At 37.6% G+C, this 22,136-nt stretch overlaps 1 protein-coding gene across 4 annotated transcripts in view; it reads right to left on the minus strand.

The window, feature by feature from the left end:
* Nucleotides 1-55: 55 nt before the first annotated feature.
* Nucleotides 56-22,136, minus strand: part of lrrc7 (leucine rich repeat containing 7) — an 87,849-nt gene continuing 65,768 nt past the window's right edge. For 2 of the 4 annotated variants that reach the window (XM_067373819.1, XM_067373818.1), the window contains 9 exons: nt 21,893-22,004; nt 20,655-20,835; nt 15,664-17,380; nt 14,399-14,548; nt 11,756-11,881; nt 10,650-10,880; nt 7,005-7,097; nt 6,024-6,098; nt 56-2,241 (listed from right to left, as the gene is read on the minus strand). In XM_067373819.1, coding sequence (XP_067229920.1) covers nt 2,134-2,241; nt 6,024-6,098; nt 7,005-7,097; nt 10,650-10,880; nt 11,756-11,881; nt 14,399-14,548; nt 15,664-17,380; nt 20,655-20,835; nt 21,893-22,004 — 2,793 coding nt within the window. In that variant the 3' untranslated portion in view covers nt 56-2,133. The remainder of the gene's footprint in view (nt 2,242-6,023; nt 6,099-7,004; nt 7,098-10,649; nt 10,881-11,755; nt 11,882-14,398; nt 14,549-15,663; nt 17,381-20,654; nt 20,836-21,892; nt 22,005-22,136) is intronic. The other 2 variants (XM_067373821.1, XM_067373820.1) reach the window with 2 other exon arrangements.

The raw sequence follows: 22,136 nt of genomic DNA on the forward strand, positions 1-22,136 counted from the left end.
ATTATTTGTACAATAAAGATACATTATTCAAAACACCTCTTAGATACTGAAAAAATTCTGTACTCCAAAGCCGAAAATGGCTCCAATATTTGCTGAACAGCATTGGACTTTCTTCTCCTTTTTATACAGGTTTGTTATTTTACTTTTTTGTAACTAAAATTTATTTTAAATATGTACATATATCATCTGCAAAATGCATTCTAGACACAGAATATATGTCATCAATTACATATTTGCGGTAATACAGAAAAAAATTGGAAGGAGTAAACTTGCATGTGCAAATAAATGATATGATAAATTGTCACTAATTCTTTTGAACTAAATTGAATAATTTATTCTAGATATAATTACTTTTTGCACAAAAATGAAACGGCATTCAAGTTCAGTAAGTCTTAATACTGCAGAAAGCTTTAAGTACATTCACAATCTATTGGAATAAATTATTTAAATGTCTCCATTCATAGTTATTTACATCAATACTGCAATTAGACTGAATAGTACCATATATTACCTTTTATATTCAATAGGTCTTTAAACACATACAAAAATGACCATTTGTATATTCATATACATATATGTTTATGACACAAATTCACAATTACTTTAGAAAGAATTGTACATATTTGTTTCTAGTGTTTCCTTCCCTCGCAATCCAACTCTCGGTCCATACATTGGTTTTGTGTTCTTTATAAAATTTAACAATTTGAGCATAGCTAATATCAATATATTAGAAACCGTTATCTCAAAACATTTAGTAAAAATAATCATTATCAAATGTTCTTTCACAATAGTATTTGAATAATTAATTGCATCATCCATAATAATCTTTAATACTCAACAATCTTTCTCTGAAGCTAAATGCAGTGGGTGTTGTGTCGGGGTCTTTCAGAGTGCATTTCCTCCCTTTAAATGCTACATTTTTAGCAACATTTGAAACATGCCCAGGATTTTTATTTTTTTTTTCTTATTTGGGAGGAATATTATGGCACTGTTTATCACAATGATGACTGATTTAAAAGGGGGGAAAAAATGCCAAAAGAGATGTAAAACAATAGGTATGTTAAAACAGTTTGTCCAAAACACATAGACCCCTAATAAGCATCTTAATAAAACAAGTTTAAGAGTGAAAGCATGCTCTAATCAGTAAAGCCTTACATGTGTACACTGTATCTAGTCCGTTTTATTATGACAGGAATTCCCTTTGTTGTTCCATTTAGAAAAAAAAAAAAAAGATTAAAAAACCTTAAAGCAGCGTAACAACAACAAAGCAACTGGAATTAAGCTTTTTTTTTTGCCTTCCACTTAAACTGTAGCATGTGATATGAAAGTACATTTTTATATAGAAAAGTGTTGCCGATAAACTGCCACATGTGCATGAATTTTCCTGGCAGCAAACAAATTCAAAGAACATGGAAATGTACATTCACATTATAGCGAATGAGTAAGACCCACCCTGATCTGAGCTTGGAAAAATCCATGAATACCAATAGAGGGTGCTGCAGGAAAACCATAAAAACGGAAGAAATATTGCTTAGGGAATCTTTTCTCTCATTTGATTTGTGCAAATACAGAATGTTAAAAGGGGACGTTTTGTTTTCCCTAAATTGTCGTTTTCATGAGAAGGATATCTCTTGTAAATTGTTACAAAAACTCGTCAGTGTGTTAGAAAATCATCAATGTGTCTTTCATTCACATTCTATGCTCTAATCACATTTGAGTTGTAAATGTATATATTTACACAAGGCATTTACAAAGTTGAGGCAGTGTTATGGTGGGTAAATGTCCTTAAAAGCAGATGTGCTTTCATGCTCCAAGATTAAACCGAAAAGCTGCTAGGAAAAATAGGTACAAAATAATACGCCATATAAATAAGCAGGAAAAAATGCACCCACTTACAGCCACAGGCTGAGATAAAGAAGAATATCAACAACATCAACGAAAGATTTCAACAAATGTATGTTCGTGTAGAATGTGTAAGCCATATGTAACGTTATTAGATATGTCCTCTAGTATACATTTGGCACTGGAATTTGCCATTGGTCCAGCAATTGGCAAAATTGTTCCTAGATAAAAAGATGATGTACAAGTTCCTGTGTTCCATCTGGGTGAGAAGTCTTTAAGCTATAAAAATATTTATATTGTGCTCTCCCTTAAGATTACCAAGTCCACAGTTTTCGGGAAATTCTTCAGAAGAGACACTGCTGTTTCATGCTCCATGTGTAAGAAACTATGTCCGTTGGCCTGCAATGCAAGAATGAAGCACATGGTAAACAAAATGAACTGGGAGAGGCGGGGAGGGAGGGAGGGAGGGTAAGGGAGCAAGGAACAGGCACGGCAGCACAGGAGGGCTGGGAACAGGCCTAGCTCAAAGAGGATAAAGAGATATACACTGTGAGGGAGAGAAAAGAGAGAGAGATGCACACAGGAGATCATGCTGTAAAAGGAGAGAAGGTGGAAAGAAGCTGGTCTTTAGACTCACTGGATCTGTGGAAAGAGAAGGAGCTGCTTTCTGCAGATGGTTCTAGTGGTGTACACTGACAGCAACACATACAACCAGAGACAGCCCAATAACTTCCCATAAAGTTATTTAGGCACACAGAGCCTGGCTTGCCTCTGTATACAGTAGATACAGGCAGCAATGCCAGGCACTTTGCTTTTATGGAAAATACACAGACAGATACTGTCTGAATAGTAATTTAGACATGTGCTTTTCTTTGTAGTTTCCTGTTACTGTCCAGAAATAAATCATATACAATTTTTATATTTGTATACACACGCAATACAGTTCAAAACTTTGCCGTCAGTAATTTTTTAAATACTTTTTTAATATTAATATTTTTATTCACTAAGGATGCATTCAAATTATCAAACATGACAATAAATACTTTTAAAAATGTAATAAGTTTCTTTTCATCAAAGAAAAAAAAACATGATTTCCACAACAAACAAAAAAATAATAATAATAATTAAACAGCATAACTGTTTTCAATGTTGATAATAATTAGAAATGTGTCTTAAGCACCAATTCAGCACCAAATGGCTGCTTAAAATTCAGCTTTGCCACTAAAGGAATAAATTACAAATATTTAAAATAGAAAAAAAAATCTTAAAATATATATATTTAAATTGTAATAATACTTTAAATATTGTTTTTTTATTGTATTTCTTTTTAATTTTTAATCAAATAATATATATATTTTATTTAAAGTGCCCCTATTATGCTTTTTCAAATATTACCTTTCCATGCAGTGGGGGAAAAAATCAATCGATTCTGGACTGCTGAAATGAGTCATCAGCAATTCCAGTGTTGCTTTTCCATTTCCTGTTACATACCAACGTAACAATGTTACAAATTTGCACTAAGGTCTTCAGTAGCTGCCTGCAAACAATGTCTATCCGCCCTCAAACAGTGTAGTTGTAGCTGAGGCCTGGAAGAGTTTGGGTTGTGTTGTCGACCCTGTTTCAGTACTGTGAATCCACTTTGCATATCAATGTCTATACAAGTGTTGAGGAATCCTCCGGAGCTAAAATTCGGATATGGTAATGGCAGTTTTGTTTCTGACACAGACTAGGGGCCCTATAATACACCCGGTGCAATGCGACGCAAGGCGCAGCGCAAGTGTGTTTGCTAGTTTGCGTCCGGCGCCGTTTGCGTTTTCCCGTTCAGCGCCACGTCCTTAAATTAGTAAATGCATTTGCGCCAGTTAGTGCGCCCATGGGCGTGCTGGTCTAAAAAAAGGGTGTGTTCAGGCGCATTGCCGGCGCATTGCTATTTTAAGGAGCTGAAAATAGACTGCGCCATAGACCAACTCAAACCTGGTCTAAAGTCTAAAGTCAGTGGCGCAATATTTTTTTGGTTAGAGCGCGTTGGTAGAAACTGCGCCTCTGGGCGCGTCCACAGTGCTCGTTGACTTTGCTTATTACACACAGGGATACGCATCACACAAATATGCCAAATATTAAAAACAAAAGGATTACAGTGTAAAAGAATATTATTGTGTAGGCTACATAAATATAAAAATGTAATGATGAATAGTCATTGTGTGTATTAGAATTAGGATACCTATTTTCAATTCAGCCTATTACTACTTATAATGATGAACGAAACTGGCTAATTAATTGAACAATCTTGCCAATACACACACATATTAACTGACTGATGGCGCAGAGCTATTTGAAAGCCTGCATCCAACGCAGACGACTGAAAGATTGACTGGCCACTTAACAGGTAATTTCAGCAAAACATCACTCGTTGAATTCCTCAGTTGAATCGGTGTGTTTAATAAGTCAGTGTATTTTATAATGTTATATGTTATATAATATATAATTCTATAATATATATAATGTTATATCCTGCTTGTCCCGTAGATGATCTACTCGCATGCTTTAACTTTGCGCACGAGCAGATCAGTTTCTTCGCTTGAAAAGCGTTCAGCTTTTCCACCAACAAATTCCGGCATGTAAATAGCAATCCGCCATGGAGCGAGCGCATCTCGCTCTTAAAGGGAATGGGAGATGACACTCTGATTGGTTTATTGAACGTTACGCCCATTACTCATTAAGAGAATAGGTACAACCCATTTCAAAAATGCGCCCCGGCGCACGGACCGTTTTTCCGTCGTTAAAATAGCAAAAGTGGATTTGGACACGCCCTGAGTGAACCTGCGCCGTGCGCTTTACACTTTGCGTTTAGATCGTTAAAATAGGGCCCTAGGTCATCTGACCAATAAAAACAGAGTAGACTCGTGGAAAGGAGAATTTTAGAGAGACTTAGGGTGCATTCACCCTTGCATTTATGATGTGCACCTGGGTTCGAATGATGTCAGAGTTCGGTTCGTTGGATAATGTGAACGCTGTTTTCCGAACTTGGGTGTGAACCTGCAAACTGTACACAAATTCGCTTTAAAAGGGTGGTCTGGGGTACGGTTCATGTGAACTCCTTTACGGTTGACTTAATGACTTAATACTAACACAAATCGCGGAAGTAAACCACTATTTAATGATGTATGATTTTATAAAAATGTGTTTGTGTGTGTTTCACTCACTTTCCTGATGAGTGTGACTGACGCACTGCAAGCAGAGAGCTGTATATGTCATTTCTGCTCACCTTCAGCATTCTTTAGAACATTTACAGTACATTCAGACCAGATAGATGCAAGTGCCGTTATGTATTGAAGCTTTGGAAACAAAACCAACAGTTCAAAATCAAAAATATAAAAGTGAGGTGAATGAGGCTATGCATTTTGCCGCCATCTCCTGCTCCATCATTACCAAGTAATGGGGTTACCAGCTGCTGCTTTGATGCAAACTGCAGTTCGGACCCAAATAATATAATCTGAACACAGTCCAGTAGGGGCAGGGAGAGGGGGAAGCAATCGAACTCAGGGTCAGATCAGGCAATTGAACCAAGTGTGAATGCACCCTTCTAATGAACCGTTTTCAGACTCTTAGAAATGGGGTGATGTCCAATGTATATTATGAGAAAATATTTTTTTTACCTTTGATGTATGTTAATCTATTGCAGGAGACCTCCAAAACAAAATTAAGAACCTTTAAACTAGCATAATAGGGGCACTTTAATTAGTTATTTTATTGGGAGGTGATGGGTTACATTTCAGTACACTGGAAAAGACCAGATTCAATCTGCATCAAAGATAAACATAAAATTGAGGTAGTTGGTTGTACTGATTAGTTTCGCTTATTTACATTCATTTTATAATATCTGATAAATAAAATTCATAATTCAATGTAAAAATATATAATTATTTCATGCCATTAAATTGACTTCTAAGACATGTGGCAGCTTGAAATGTTATAACAGTCTGTTCTTTGAAATCAGAGAGGACAATAATGCATGTCAAAGTTGGACAAACATGACAACAGAAGTCCATGCTCACTTGTTTGAGACGCACACACACATACACATAGGACATTTAATGCCACATGCAAAGCCCTCCACTGGCAGTGTGGCGGAGGATGCATTGTCGCAACTCTTGGGACAATGTGATGGAGAACAGTGTTACCTTCAGAATTTTGTCCCCTGGTCGTAGAACGTTGGAGGCAGGTCCATCAGGCTGTACCCTAGTAACAAAGATACCCTATAAGTCAAAAGTGATATGAGGTTAGGAACCACATGGTGACTATGGTTTAGAATCTTTGCCGTTTAATCTGGATTTAGATTTTCTTTGGTTTCTCTCTCTCTTTTTTTCCTCAAAAACACAAAAGTAATTGTCTTTATCTATAAAATTACCATTTACAATTAATAAGTAAATGCAAGTGTTAAACTGAAAAGCGAATGTAAAACTTATATGATTCTTTTTTCTTTTTTTTTTTCAGAGTAAAGTTAGAGGATCCATTAGTGACTGTTTTTGTGCTGAAATTAAGGCAGAGATTATAAAGCATACATATTTTAATTACATGTGGGACCCATCAGTATGCACCATGTGCACACATATCAAGTCTTATTATTATCGACACCACATATTGAGAGTCCACCAAACTTTACATCATTTCTTCAGGGCTCACAGGGATTCATCCCCAAAGCAACAATATACAACACAAACAATCTCTTAATGCTATGTTAAAAACCTTATGGGGAAAAAAGAATTAATAGAAAACAATTTCTATCTAATCAATATAGTATTAATATACATTCAAGCTACTTACACATGAAACAGATGTAGAATATCCTTTTTTTCCATATACTAAATGAATATCAGCAACATTTGAGTCAAAACACTTTGTTTTAACTGTCACCAAATGTTGCCAAGACATGAAAAGGTTAAAAGGTAATGCAGTCAGCTGGTGCGCAAGGTTGTGCATTGCAGTAGCGCATGTTTCCATGGAAACTCTACTGAGAGACACACTTTGCTGACTGAAGAGAGATAGCTTTGATTTTGTTCTATATAAAGCATTGTTTTAATGCAATTTATGATAATGAAATGCTGAAATTAGCATACTACGTTGTGCTCTGTCCTTTAAAACAGAGAGTGAAATGGTCTTACCATGTCCGAGGGCTTGAAGGGGTTCCCCTGTCCACTGATTCCCCCTGAGATGCTGAAACCAAGGCCAGGGTTCTTCTCAATTCTCACACAGAGCTGTCAACAACATAAATAAAACAGAAATCCGGGTTTTAGGCTAACCCTATTTTAATCCACATACATTTGAGAAAACATCTTTTTTCTCTACGTTTTTGGCCTTCCATCCACACTAAGATGGCGCTTTTGTCCAAGAAAGACAGATCCATGTCCAAGTGAATACATTTGAAAATGCTGTTTTCGCATTGTAGTGTGGACTCTGAAATTGGAAGTATTCGAAAACAACAATGCATGTTTAGTCATGTGACACATATTGAACCCTTAGATATCTATGGTTTTACCAGCATTTTGTGCCTAGTATTCATTTTCATAGTATTGTTAAAATAAATGTTTCTTTGAACAGTCTTTATATTACATTCCTGCAAAGATAATAGAAAATTGCTGTCTTTCTGCAAAACATGAGAGCAATCGCATTTTAGACCATATGCGGAATGAAGATTTTGTGTACAACCTAGATGTACCAGTAAGTGGTGAGATATTTTCCAAATAAAATGACCGTGGCAGAAGTATAGCATGAGAACTTTATGTCTGGTCTCTCCATGTCATCTCAGTAAGATGATTTAAGCATTTTCAGACTTCTGGAAAACGGTAATGTGGACAGAGAACATTTTGAAATGAAATCACTGCTTTCAAATGTATCTGGATTAATGTATGTAGTCTTAGGGCCCCTAAGACTACATACATTAACCCAGATACATTTGAAAGCAGTGATTAGGGGCTGTTTACACAACACCGTTTGTAGCTAAAAATTTAAAATTTTAATGCATTTTGGCTGTTAATTTAGCCTGACGTGGTCATACTCAATTCTAGTTTGAATATGAGTCTGATACTGCTCCATTGGGCTTTGATTATGGGGGCGTATTTCAACCGATCCAGGAAAGACCTCAATTGGATAGACCTACAACCAATCAGAGCTACAGAGTAAGTGATGTATGTTGAGCGACGCATAGTTGTCAACAGAACTCAAATGCAGGAACATGCTGGAACTAGTAGAAGATGAGCGTAAACAATCTTTGCCGGTGTTGTAAAAAGAATAAGTATACACGGAGTACTTATCAATTAATGCGCTGTCGATATCTTCTATAATGGACGTGATGGCGGAATCTACACATCTCAGTTCTTCAACAACAGCCATCATTGTTGTAAACTAATTAAACCCAAGCGCTCTTTGATGACGTGGTTGATTAAGTTTCTGGTGATAATCTGTCATTCATCGCCCTGACAAATGTGATTGGTCCGACCAGTTTCTGTTGGGGCATAATTACTCCTCTACGGATCGAGTCCAGACCGAACTCCCCAACCTCATAATGTTGTGGGCGGGGCTAAGTTCGGCTGGCATCCAGGCTACTGTTAATTTACATGACAATGGCGTTTTAGGGCACTGAAAATGCAAACTTTTTGAAAACACTTCCGTTATTGCCTCCGAGGAAACTACAAAAATGCGAATTTGTGAAAACGGTGATGTCATGGACATGCGTATTACATGTTCAGTCTATAGGAGCATAGTTGAAAGTGACATATGAAGGCCAGGTATGGTACACAGTCCTGACACATCGAGCTTTATAATGGCAGTGAACCATATTTAACAAGTTATAAAGTAAAATATATAGCTTCCGCCAGAATGCCTTCCCTATTCATCTTACGAAGAAAGTGTAACGCCTCTTGCAGTTCAAAATGCTAACGCTAAGTTTTACGTTTTTTCATAAGTTGAATACTGAAGGCGGTATTGAGCTTCACACTCGTTGGTATTGTTCACTGCCATTATAAAGCTCAGATGCGTCAGGATATTTATTAATCTAACTCCGATTGTGTTCATCAGAAAGAAGAAAGTCATATACACCTAGGATGGCTTGAGGGTGAGTAAATCTTGGGGTCATTTTCATTTTAAAGTGAACTAATCCTTTAACGCACACACATTAGGAGTAGTGATTAGTGAACACACACACCCGGAGCAGTGGGCAGCCATTTTTTGCTGTGGCGCCAGGGGAGCGATTGGGGGATAGCTGCTTTGCTTAAGGGCACCTCATTCATTTCCTGCCAGTATTGAGACTCAAACCCACAACCTTCAGGTTACCAGTCTGACTCCCTAACCATTAGGTCACGTTTGCCCAAAAGTTACATCGCCAAAAGTTACAACTACTGGCCTGGCATGCATAATACAGTGTTTTAAATTGTTTTCGTGGATCTGTGTGAACGAGGATTGTTTTGACAACGTTGTTGTCTGTGCACGAAAGAACACAAGAAAAAAAATTACTATAAAATTTTAGATAAAATTTTAACTATAAAGATAACAATATAGTTCTAAAAATTGTTCTCAATATTAAAGAGTTCATACCACAGCTATAACGATAATGGCACAGAGAAACAATATCGTTGGAATCACTTTAAGAGTGATTTTATGTAGCTGATGAACGATAAAATCATTGGCAGCCAATCAGAATCCATCCTGCTGTAATGAGCTCGAGCATTTAAAGTGACCGACAAGAACATGCTTAGAATAAACAGAACGATATTGCCCACTGGTGTTTACGTTAATATAGTTATCTTTATAGTTATCGTTCTTGGTGTGAACGGGCCTTTAGTCATTAGAAGAAGATGATTTGAACAAGGAAACACTCTATTAATCAGTCCCTCCAGGATTTCGCAATTCTGCAATCGCTGAATTTATTGCAAAATCAACCAAACTCTGCAATAAAACCACGAGAACGCAAATCACCAACATTCACCATGGATTTAATGTAGAAACACTAACAGAAAGGGTCTAATGTTTTCAAGCACTTTTACAGTAAGTGCTTCACACAAATTTTTTCAGCACTTCAAAGCTTTAAGTATTACCCCATTTGAAAGTTATTTTTAATGTGATGACTAAAACATTATTTGTTCATCCTTCATAGGTTGTCCACATTTATAAAACTAGTTTACAAAACGTTTCACAATGTAGGAAATCAAACACTTATTTAAAAATAAAAAAGACATTAAATTACCACTGTAGTAGATGGTTGCAGAGAAGCACGTATTGGCTTATTAGCCATTCTAATACACACACACACACACACACATATACACATATACATTCCTAATGTCTAAGTAATTTATATTTAGAAATTAGGAATGATAGTAATAAAAGTTATTTTTATCTGCATCTCGACTGAATGCTCAGTGTTTTTCTGTCAATTGTTGGAGCCATCTTCTGTAGAACTTAATGGCACACCGGTGCTACTGCCCTCAAATGTTATTCCTGAGCCCTGCAATTGTTCTCAATGTCAGAGAAGTAATAACAGTGTTAGAAGAATGTTTGTGGTATATTTTCTCTGCAAAACAACAAGAAATGCCGCAAATATTGGCACAAATCTTGAGAAAAGCTGCAGCAAATTCTGTCATTTTAGGCCACAAAAATCAGAAAAAAAAAAATCCTGTAAAATCCTGGAGGGACTGATTAATATTCCATGATTGTGGCATGAATCTTGATTGGTCTTCTTTCTTGCTTCCATTTGCATACTGAATTGCAATTGGTCATTTCTGTCTTTGCATTTTTATTCTGATCAATGGTACCTGCTCTGGAAAGCCATCCATGCTCTTCTGGCCTTTAGTCTGGATGAAGCAGCGGGCGCTCTGAGGCCGGGGGCTGGTGGTGGTGATGGGCATGGGCAGAGGTGACTGGTACTGCTGGATGGACACCTTGTTGATGGCCCCCTCATACTGCTGGTCACGGGCCGTCCGGTGGGGTGGGGTGGCTGAGGTTATCATCATCCCCTGTTGTTGATGGGGATTGTGAACGCCAGGCTGTGGGCAAACATCAAGCAAATGTTTAATGAATGGTACATACAGCTGGCAAGCGCCTTTATATCATCACAGGAACAGAGACATGTATTAGCTACACAGGCCCTCAAGACATTTTGATTTCCTTATTTGATTAATTAATTTAATTTTCATTACATTAGACTTTTCTACACAACACTAAATGTGTCAGCAGAAGCAAAATGTTCCACAATATTGAGCGACAACCTAAAGACATTCACCAATAGACTGAGGTTGCTAAGGAGACCAAGCAGGAACACGCGTTGTGAAATGAATCACGACAGCAGGTAGTAATTAACCCTGGCATTTGAAAAAATGAACATGGCAATCACGATACAACAGAGATGTCTATCTCACAGAGAACAGGTTAAGCCAGAGAAAACTTAAAGAGTAGAACATGACAGGGTTTAATACACAGAGACATGTGGGTGTCTCTCTAAAAACGTATTGTGGAAATAATAAAACTATAATGAGATCCAGACAAATGCAATGAATCATTTCAGTTCAGCATAGCTTATGAAAGCTATTTTAGAGGTGAGAAAGTTTTACAGTGATTGCTGAGGATTTATCATATTATCTGAGACTAGGTAGTGATCATTTTGTTCTACCGAGACAAGGAGGGATTGTGAAACTAGTCAAATGACATGGTCTTTAGGAAACTTCATAAAACTTGATGATAAAAAAAATCGTAATTTTGACAATGTTTTATTTTATATCTCCAGCATTCTGAATACATTCAATAAAGCTTGTTTGTAACAATAATCGCCTTAATGGCTTTCGGAATCTTTGACCAATAAGTACGACAAACAAAATGCTGTATCAAAAAATAAATAAAACTAAAAAATAACTTTAATCAATACCTTTTTGATGACATTCATGTTCTCTGGTGGCACGTCTCTTCGTCCCAGTGAGTATGGGGCCCACTGACTACTTGGGGAAACCACCTCTTGTCCATTATCTAAAATATTGCTCTGTTGTGAAGGTGTCTGAAAGGATATAGTGCTATCAGTGAGCAGAATCCAAAACAGTGCTCTAAAATTACACTGCCAAAATAAAAATATGCTCGTTTTAAAGAACTGAAATATGAGAAGGACACAATTATCAGCTTCCATTCACATGCTTTCATCAATTTAAGGACTAAAAATGTTTTGGGGTCTGTTGTTAATGTTATTTATTTTGTCCGATTCATTAAAGACACTATGATAAGTACATAACGGTGCAAAACAAAATCTGTGCTGAAAGCATTTTGAATGGCAGAATTCCCCATATTGCGAGTTGGTTCTAGGCCTATTGCACGAAACTGGTTTCAATGGCTACCCAGGAAAGTTTGAGTTTAGTTTGAGCAACCTTTTTTTCAGACACAAGAAGGTTAATTGTTTTTTGGTTTATTGGTGTTCATCGCAATGGTAACGTCTCGGTTACGTATGTAACCCTCGTTCCCCGAAGGAGGGAAAAGAGACGTACGTTGGGGATCCCCAATTCGTCGGTCAGTTCCAACATACGTTGAACTCAAACTACATGGCTAATATAATATAATATAATATAATATAATATAATATAATATAATATAATATAATATAATATAATATAATATAATATAATATAATATAATATAATATAATATAATATAATATAATATAATATAATATAATATGAATCACATATAATTTAAATTGTCCTTAATGCATTAAACATAAGCATAATACATTACATTACTAATTACAACATTACAACTAATATTACATTTTTGAATTAATTTATAAATATATACATGTAAATTAAAGCTTAAGAAATAATAAAGCTTTAAAATTTACTAAGCTTATGTTTTTATTTAAAGCTGCACTATGTAACTTTTTTGTGTTCAAATTTTACAAAATGTATGTAATGAGCAATACGTCATGAATCCATTTTCCAAAAGGTGTTTTTGTCTTATCCTGAATCACTACAGTACACCTATAATAAGTGTTTGTATTCTGACTATTTTTGACTGGTCGTGTCGGCACCGCTGCGGAGTAGCCCAGTACCTCTGTGGCTCGTCATAGACATAAACAGAGAGAAGTTGCTCTGGCTAGAATATTCTTCTGCAAGACGCATGCAGTTTTGTTTATTAACTGAGCACCAAAAGTTCCATGGTGTTGCTTTAAGCTCTTTCATAGACAAGGCTTAAGCCTAATTGTGAGCCCACTGAACTTGATCTAAAATGGGCTGGATTTGGGTTTTTTTGACAAATCTAACCCTGCTAAGTTTGTTGCTTACTTCGTGCAACAGGCATCTGAGTGCTAGGTTGTGGCGGATGCAGCAGTCTACTGCAATCTGGCATACTTAACCAGGACTTTACAGCCATACTTAAAGGCCCCGATATATTTCAAACGAAGTTCGAAATGCGTGACCAGCGATATACTGTAAACGAACATCTGACACCGCTCACACAGCTGAGAGCGACAGTTAGATGAATATGTAAATATATGCTGTACACTTTCTACTCAGTAACAAAATAAACACAACAAAAATGAGAAAACTGCAAGCATTTTTATGGAAAGCATAAGAAAAGTGTCTGATCATAACATGTGTATGTTAGCACGAGCTCTGCAAATTAGCTCTCCAGTCACATTTATTTGTATAGCACTTTATTGAATAGATTGCTTAAAATCAAGAAGCTTTACAGTATCAAACAAAACACAACTTCATTTTGTACTATAAAGTGGCTATCCAGTGTGTTCATGTTTTTACCCACGGAGATTTTACCTCAACGAACTCTACAGACGAAATGATTCAAAGAAGCGCTCCACGCGAGTAAAGGCGGAGCCTCGGCGCACACCTCCTATTACGTTATCGTCACGGACCAATGGTAGTATGAAGGTGTTTTCCAGCTGGAGCTGGCAAGCCATTTTGAACTTCCAAAAAGAACACAAAACGAACTTCGTTTTGGCCTGATTTTGTTCGAAATGAAGTCACATCAGTTCGTTCTTCGATTTTGTTTGAAGTATATCGGGGCCTTTAACCTATGCTATCCAGAGACTTGGGCTCTTAAAAAAGATGTAAGCACACTGTATATCTGTATATACATAATAAAACTAATTTACAAAGAAGACAAATTTGCGTTAAAAGAAATCAGTCACAGATTGCTTTGTTCTGTGAGTTAAAGACAGAGGAAGACTGTAGTGTATAGACCAAACACAAAGACTGAGCACATGCAACAGAAAACACCTATATATGTTTAACATCACAGTGAGAGACAGTGTCTAGCCTGGAAGTCAGAACAGGTGAAGTGTTAGATTAGTGTTAAACTGTGAAATGTGTTAGATGGTCTGCCTTATAGAAAGCCTATTATACCATACAACACAATGTGCTAAAATGATAATATTACCACTGTTCGAGAAGTAAAAGCAGAAGCCGCTCAAAAGAGATAGATCTAAAAAAGAAGGTCTTCAATAGAAGATGGTTTTTTAATATAAGTTGCACTTCTTCATGCTGAAACTGGGGCTGAAGTCCTTCATACTCACATTTGGTAGAGGTAGCCACTGAGTTGTTTGGTTTTCATGCTTTGTGTTATTGTAAAAGTTTATTGTCATGCTTCTGCTGGCATGCGGTGCAGCATAGCCTCCAGAGTACAGCATGCCGAAGTTTACTGTGTTGTGCTTAAGGACAGCGCTCTGATTGGAGGGAAACAACCACATGACATGAGTGAATGGGTGTGCCACACAGAAAGGTCAAAAGGCTGTGGCTGGGGTACACTGGACTGCACATTGCTGTAACAGAGTGAGTAAGCTTGACAAACAGAACAACAACAGTACGTCATTACTGCCGACGTGACACATTAGTGATACACAGTGGTTACATTTACAGAATATTAACAGCAGAAGTGTGGGACTAAATTGTGTGAACCATGAAGTATGCTGTAGTATTGTATTCCACTTACACAGAAACAAATGCTCACAAGTTGCATGTACATAACTGGGTGAATCTCAGGAAAGAAATGTCAGGGTCATATTTCACCCCAATTAAAAAGAAAAAAAAAGAAGATATTTTGCAGAAAGAATTAGAAGTCATTTAAGGACCATTACATTTTTTTGCATTGTGACAATTATTTAAAGGTCAATTAATTGTTTTCTAAAATTCCCATTATCGAAAAAAGTGAGGGGGAAAAAATCTGAGAAGTGAGAAAAAAAAGGTTTTGTATAAAAAAATATATAATAAAAAAGGCCGATAGCCTTGTGGGCAGCACGCCGACATATGACGCGGTTGCGCTTCAGGTGTCCCGAGTTCAAGTCCCAGCTCGAGGACCTTTCCCGATCCCGTCCTCCCTCTCTCTCCCAGTGGCTTCCTGTCAAAAAAATCTACACTCTCCTATCAAATAAAATGCAAAAAAAAAAAAAAAATGCAAAATGATTATAAAACAAGGTTTTTGAAAAAGGGAATGGTTTGCTTGAATTTTATGAAAATAATGTCAAAATGCACAAAAAATCATAATGAAAAAGCTTAATTTTCTTTACGCAGAATATAATTTCCTTTTTGTTACTTTTGATTTTGGAGTGAAATATGTCCCAGACGTTTCTTGATGCTTAACATGAGATTTACCCAACTGTTCACATGTCTGTACACTAAAGAGTGGCCTTCATTTAAGCTTTGTCTCTAATATGTAAAACAAACATGTTATGCAAAGCCAAAATGTAGTTATTTAATAAAATAGTATAATATTCTTGAAAATACTGAGCGTTCACATAAATTCCAAGCTAACTTTGTAGAAGAAAAAGCAAAGCTTACTCACCCGGTCTAGCCTCTTTGCTTCTATGTGTCTAAGCAGCTGCTGTCTCCAATCTACTGGCATTTTGGAGGTCGGGTCCTCTTGTTTTTGAGGGACAGGTCTTAGCTTCATGTCAGCCTCAGGGCTCTTCTCAGTGCATGTACTAAGATTGTAATCTGAAGGCATTTTCTCCAGGAGTGCAGCCATGGTGGGTCGGGCAGACACTGGCCTTGCCTGAGATGCCCCGTATGTCTCTGTGCTGTAGCTCCGTGCAGACAGGGGACGACGTTGTGTCAGACTCTTGGTGGGGTAACCCATGATGGGCTTTTTAGGTTCTTGATAAGATGAGTAATCTTCGTCATACCTACCATTCCTCTTGTGGAACTGGGTGTCAGCGATGGTAGACAAGCTGTTCTGTTGTTCCAGCATGCTCTTTATCTGCTGAGGCCTATTGTAGTGCTCTGCCAGCTGTAGCTCTTGGCTCTCAGCTACTCTGCGGAAGAGCGCCATCTCTGTCGAACTTACCAGAGAGTCAGCTCGCCTCAGGAAGCCCGGCCTGGAGCGCTGGGGCTGGACCGAGAGCTGTGGATTGATGGCATCGTCGGTGACTGCAGTCTGAGCAAATGAAAACATCTGTTCCATCGGAGGATAGCCTCGGTAGCCTCTAGGGCTCACAAGTTCCTTTGGTAATGTCTTCCCAGGTTGGTTTACGTATTCAGGGGTGTTGGGGAATGGTGGAGGAACTCTCCTCTCCGCTTTCAAAACATCCATGGCTCTTTGCGGGTTGAAGCTTTGGTCAAAATGGTAAACTTTCTTTGGGATGGCAGGCTTCTGCTGCTGAGAGCTTTTATTCAAACCGTAGCCATCCAGATCATCATCCAGCATTGGAGCTGATTGGCTCCTGGACATGCTCTGTTCTAGTGGTACAGGGAGGTCTGCTCTATCAACACTTCCCTGATTTTCTATGCTAGAACTGTAGCTGTCCAAGGGGATGCTGTAAACCTTGTACGACCCAGTATCGATTTCATCTATGCTCTGAGATTTCTTAAATTTCGCTTTTACCTCCCTCATCATTGGCGAAAGTCTCTCAGAACTCTTGCTAATTACCATAGTGTTTCCTTTGTTTGGGTCTTTTCCACCTTGGACATGTGAAAAAATGTTGGGATGACCTCGTCCCGTCCCTGAGTCCGTTGAGTCCAGAAACCCCCAGGCTCTAGTTGAGGGAAAAGTGCTGGGTAGTTCTCCCATCTCCTGTTCAAAGTCCTTACGGTCAGGATTGGGGCTGTTGCCTGGGGTAATTTCCAACTTGGAAGGGAAAGCTGTCCTGTCCTCGAAGGGACTGGGAGTCCTTGTCCAGTTCTGCCAGGGGTTAGAGGGAGGAGGCACTTCAGTTTCAGGGGTGTTGCGAACTGTGTGGAAAGTGTGTTGCGACTGATCGAGCTCTAAGGGAACTCCCACAATGCGCTCTTGTCTCATGAGCGGCCGTCGCCCATGTGCCATTGAGGCACTCCGGGGCTTTGAGCCTAGCATGGGGTTTCCAGCACTGCTGCTTGGAGTGTCAAGAGGCGTCTCCTCTGAGACAAAACCGGTGTTATCATAGTGGGGGGCATCGTTCCAGCTGTCGAAGGTGTCGCTGAGTGGCCGCCTCTCACCTCGCTGCTGCAGCGTGCTGGAAGGAGGTGTTTCCCTCTGGCTCAGAAGGGGCTTGGTTTCAATGGGCTTTGGGAAAGACTGAGCCAGCCTGTTGACATATTTAGATTTGATCAGCGCACTATATGGAAAAGAAATCTGTACACAAGAACATGGCCATGAGCTGGATATAACAAGCATATTCAATATCAGAAAATTCCAACTCAGACATAGGGTCATCGACATATCACTCAAGCCTTGTTTACTGAAATCACATGACTTTAGCAGTTTGAGATCGTTTCATACATGCTCCAAACCACTGATTCGAAACAAAGGATTTGTAAAGCTTCAAAGCTTCATGAAGCAGTGTTTAGTTCAGTGACGAGTGCTAGATATTGTTGAATAAAGTCGTTATTTTGTTTGTATTTTTTTTTTTTTTTTTGGCAGACAAAAAGTATTCTTGTCACTTTATAAAATTAAAGGGTTAGTTCACCAAAAAATGAAAATTCTGTCATTAATTACTTACCCTCATGTCATTCGACACCATAAGACCTTCGTTCATCTTCGGAACACAAATTAAGATATTTCTGTTGAAATCCGATGGCTCAGAAAGGCCTCCATAGCCAGCAATGTCATTTCCATAAAAGGTACTAAAGACGTTGTTACAAAGTCCATCTCACTACAGTGGTTCTACAATCATTTTATGAAGCGACGAGAATAGTTTTTGTGTGCAAAAAAACTAAATAATGACTTATAAAGTGATGGGCCGATTTCAAAACACTGCTTCCTGAAGCTTCGAAGCTTTATGAATCAGTGTATCGATTCCTGATTCGGATCGCGTGCCAAACTGCTGAAATCATGTGACTCTGGTGATCTGAATCATGAATCGATACACTGATTCATAACGCTTCGAAGCTTCAGGGAGCAGTGTTTTGAAATCGGCCCATCACTTTATAAGTCGTTATTTAGTTTTTTTTGGGCACAAAAAATATTCTCGTCGCTTCATAAAATGATTGTAGAACCACTGTAGTGAGATGGACTTTGTAACGACGTCTTTAGTACCTTTTATGGGTCTTGAGAGAGGAAATGACATTGCTGGCTATGGAGGCCTTTCTGAGCCATCGGATTTTAACAGAAATATCTTAATTTGTGTTCTGAAGATGAACAAAGGTCTTACGGGTGTGGAACGACATGAGGGTGAGTAACTAAAGACAGAATTTTCATTTTTGGGTGAACTAACCCTTAAAATACATGTTGATGTTTTTAATTTCAAAATTTGGGGATGTAAAGTAAAAAATGTCAGGGTGATACAACTATACTGATGAAGAAAAAAAGTCTCATTAGAAAAATGAAACTTGAAAAAAAGTACTTCATTCTTAGAAAAGCTTATTAATGTTTTTTTTTTTTTTTTTTTGATGTGATGTTGATGTGATCACATGTTGATGTGATTCTAGTTTATAAAGTTATAAATATGGATATTTTTCTTACAAAAACGCATCGCTTCGCCTCAGAAGACCTTTATTACCCCCCTGGAGCCGTATGGATTACTTTTATGATAGATGGATATGCTTTTTGAGCTTCACAATATCAGTTACTATCAGTTACTACAGTCATTCCTATTATAAAGCTTGGAAGAGCCAGAATATTTTTTTGAGTGAAAGAATAAAATCATACACACCTAGGATGGCTTGAGGGTGAGTAAATTATGGTATAATTTTCATTTTTGAGTGAACTAATCCTTTAATTTGTTCATACACTAACTGCAGGCACAATAGCCCTTGAGCAAGCTGGGGTTAAGTACTTTGCTCAAGAGCACTATGATTAAAACATAGAAATTGCAATCTTAGTAACTGTCTGTTTCCTTGTTCATTCCTGCTTGGGGCTGAATCTGCAACATTTTTTTATGTACAGCCCAAATTTGTGTACTACCCCTCATTGCTTTATGCTTTATTTTAGCTGATGCTTTAAAAATCTCTTAATTTGATGTCTTCATGTAATATTGGGGATTAAATATTGAAAATTAAATTTAACTGGGCCTTCTGTTAATACACCATATGTAGTTCAAATTGAAAAGTGCTAAGAAATATCTCTGTGGTTGACTGAACTGCCATCGTCATCAAATAGATTTTCAAAGTTTAAAATTTCGCCACGTAATACTTCTGCAAGGTTATCAAAACAGAAATCTCTCAAAGAGCTCTCCTGAATAACAGGCAGTGAAAAGTTTTTCAGCAGTACTAAGATAATACAACTTTTACTGTTAGCAACACAGATGGATTTTAAGCTGCGCTTTATTGAAGATGACAGCAAGAGTCATACTGCTGTGCGTGACTTTGAGTGAGAGAGAAAATTTGATGTGAGCAATAGAGACATTTTAAAAGAAACACAAAAGCCCAGATAGAGCCCTCTTAAGCCTGGGATACACTGCACGCTTTTTGGCTGTCCCAGACGAAAGACTGCCATCGTGAAACAATCATGGCGATTTCTGTGATCGTGGCTCTGGTCGTACAGTGAGAGAGTCTTGCGACCAAAGATAGCCTATGATCATTTTCTGACAGTATCAGAAATTCAGCATGATCATTGCACAGTGTGTTTGCTGCTACGACCTACGTCTACTGACCAGCCAATAAAAATGAAACATGAAATCAATGCGACATGGGGCTAAAACTTAAAATTGCTTTCCTCAAGCTCTTTTCCCTTCTTCTTTCACCGCTTCTTTTTTTTTTTTCAGCGCACATAAAAACTACAACTGCCAAAGTGTGATTCAACATGGTCTTTTTGTTGACCAATAGCGCATGCTGATGAAGTTTTATTCTTCTGTAGAAACTTGCATCGTAGCCTACAAGTCAATAAGTGTCATCATCATACAGTCTACATGCATGTTGTACCCAAGTTTAATAGATCCATGTGTGATAAAGTAATGATCTTATAGGATTGCTAAAATGATGCAGTGTATCCCAGGCTTTAGAATTGTCTTGTTAATTTAAATGGAAAGAAATATGAAATTTAAAAGGAGCACCTTCAATCTAATAAAAGGTCAATAACAACATCATCATTGGTGTACAGGACACCCCAACAAAGGCGCAGATTTTTCACTGAACAACATATGAAAGAGTAGTAAACATTTTAACTGCAATTCTTTGTTTCATAAATATTGTCAGTTCTTAAAAACAGTATGCAATTGATTGGCTCCAACTGGCTCAAATAATTTTGTCTTATTGGCAGAGTTGTTTATTACAGCGACACAATGTCAATGTCAGTTTTGGGCCACCCAAAAGTCAGTTAGCTGGATATCTAAACTGTTTGATCAACTGTCCTGTCATATGAGAGCACAGATGGTCTATTAGTTCATATAAATGAATAGTGGCAGTGATTAAACTCTTGCCAACCTGTTGGTCCAGTGAGTCTGTGATGGCCCCTCTTTCCCAGATGTCTGCAGATTACTGGCATTTCCAGGTGGGTTGGAGGAGCCAGATGATCCCTGGGAGGGTGAGTAGTCTGAATAAGTGGCAGATGATCCACTGTTGTTCAAACAATGCATTTTGTCTGGCTCAGACTCATCGGTGGACTCTTAAAAAAAAGATAAAATGGGTAGAAAGGTTTGCAAGGTAAAATAGTTTATATGCATGGGCAACAACTCTATTTTTGTATGGAATAAACCCCAATTATTGTGCTTCTCACAACAACTATTATTCCACAGTGTTCCCCAGTGCAATTACATAATACATCGTTATACCAGAACATCATTCTCGGAAGGATTTTAACTTTATTAATAAACATCAAAAGAGAATGAAAGGATTTCTTGAAAAATGGAAGCAACGTAAGATAAGATTGAGTTATGATATTTTGGTCAAAGAATGAATTGTCCACAATAAGATCAATAACATGCATTTGGAAAATAGATTTTCATTTTGATGCCAACATTAAAGGGTTAGTTCACCCAAAAATGAAAATTATGTCATTCATTACTCATCCTCATGTCGTTCTACACCCGTAAGTCCTTTGTTCATCTTCGGAACACAAATTAATATATTTTTGATGAAATCCGATGGCTCAGTGAAGCCTCTATTGCCTGCAATGTCACTGAACCTCTCAAGATCCAGAAATGTACTAAAGACATATTTAAAACCGTTCATGTGACTACAGTGGTTCAACCTTAATATTAATACATTTTGTGTGCCAAAACAAAATAATGACTTTTCAACAATATGCATCATAAAGCTTTACGAATCTTTTGTTTCGAATCAGTGAATTGAAATCAGTCAAAACAAAAGATTCGTAAAGCTTCGAAGCAGTGTTTTGAAATCGCCCATCACTAATATTGTTGAAAAGTCATTATTTTGTTTTTTTGCCACACAAAATGTATTAATATTAAGGTTGAACCACTGTAGTCACATGAACTGTTTTAAATATGTCTTTAGTACCTTTCTGGATCTTGAGAGGTTCAGTGACATTGCAGGCAACAGAGGCCTCACTGAGCCATCGGATTTCATCAAAAATATCTTAATTTGTGTTCTGAAGATGAACGAAGGTCTGACGGGTGTAGAACAACATGAGGGTGAGTGATAAATGACATTATTTGATGAACTAACCCTTTAACTTCTATAGGCTTTTTCGTCTCGCTAACCTTTTTTTTCCTTGCCCAGTAACACAACCTTTGGTTTGTACATAGGTGGCTCTACCAATGTTGGCCTCATGTCAGAAATTCGGATATCATTGGGGGAACCTCCCATTGAGTCCTGGAAACACAAGTGTCAAATTCGCAGTGAATTAAACACTAGACAAAAGGAATGAATAACAGGCACAAGGGGAGTGAGGTGAGGTTTTCCTGCAATCAAATTACAATCTATCATTTAAATAGCAAAATCAAG

This window comes from Chanodichthys erythropterus, chromosome 21 (assembly GCF_024489055.1).
Source record: "Chanodichthys erythropterus isolate Z2021 chromosome 21, ASM2448905v1, whole genome shotgun sequence".
Taxonomy (NCBI): domain Eukaryota; kingdom Metazoa; phylum Chordata; class Actinopteri; order Cypriniformes; family Xenocyprididae; genus Chanodichthys; species Chanodichthys erythropterus.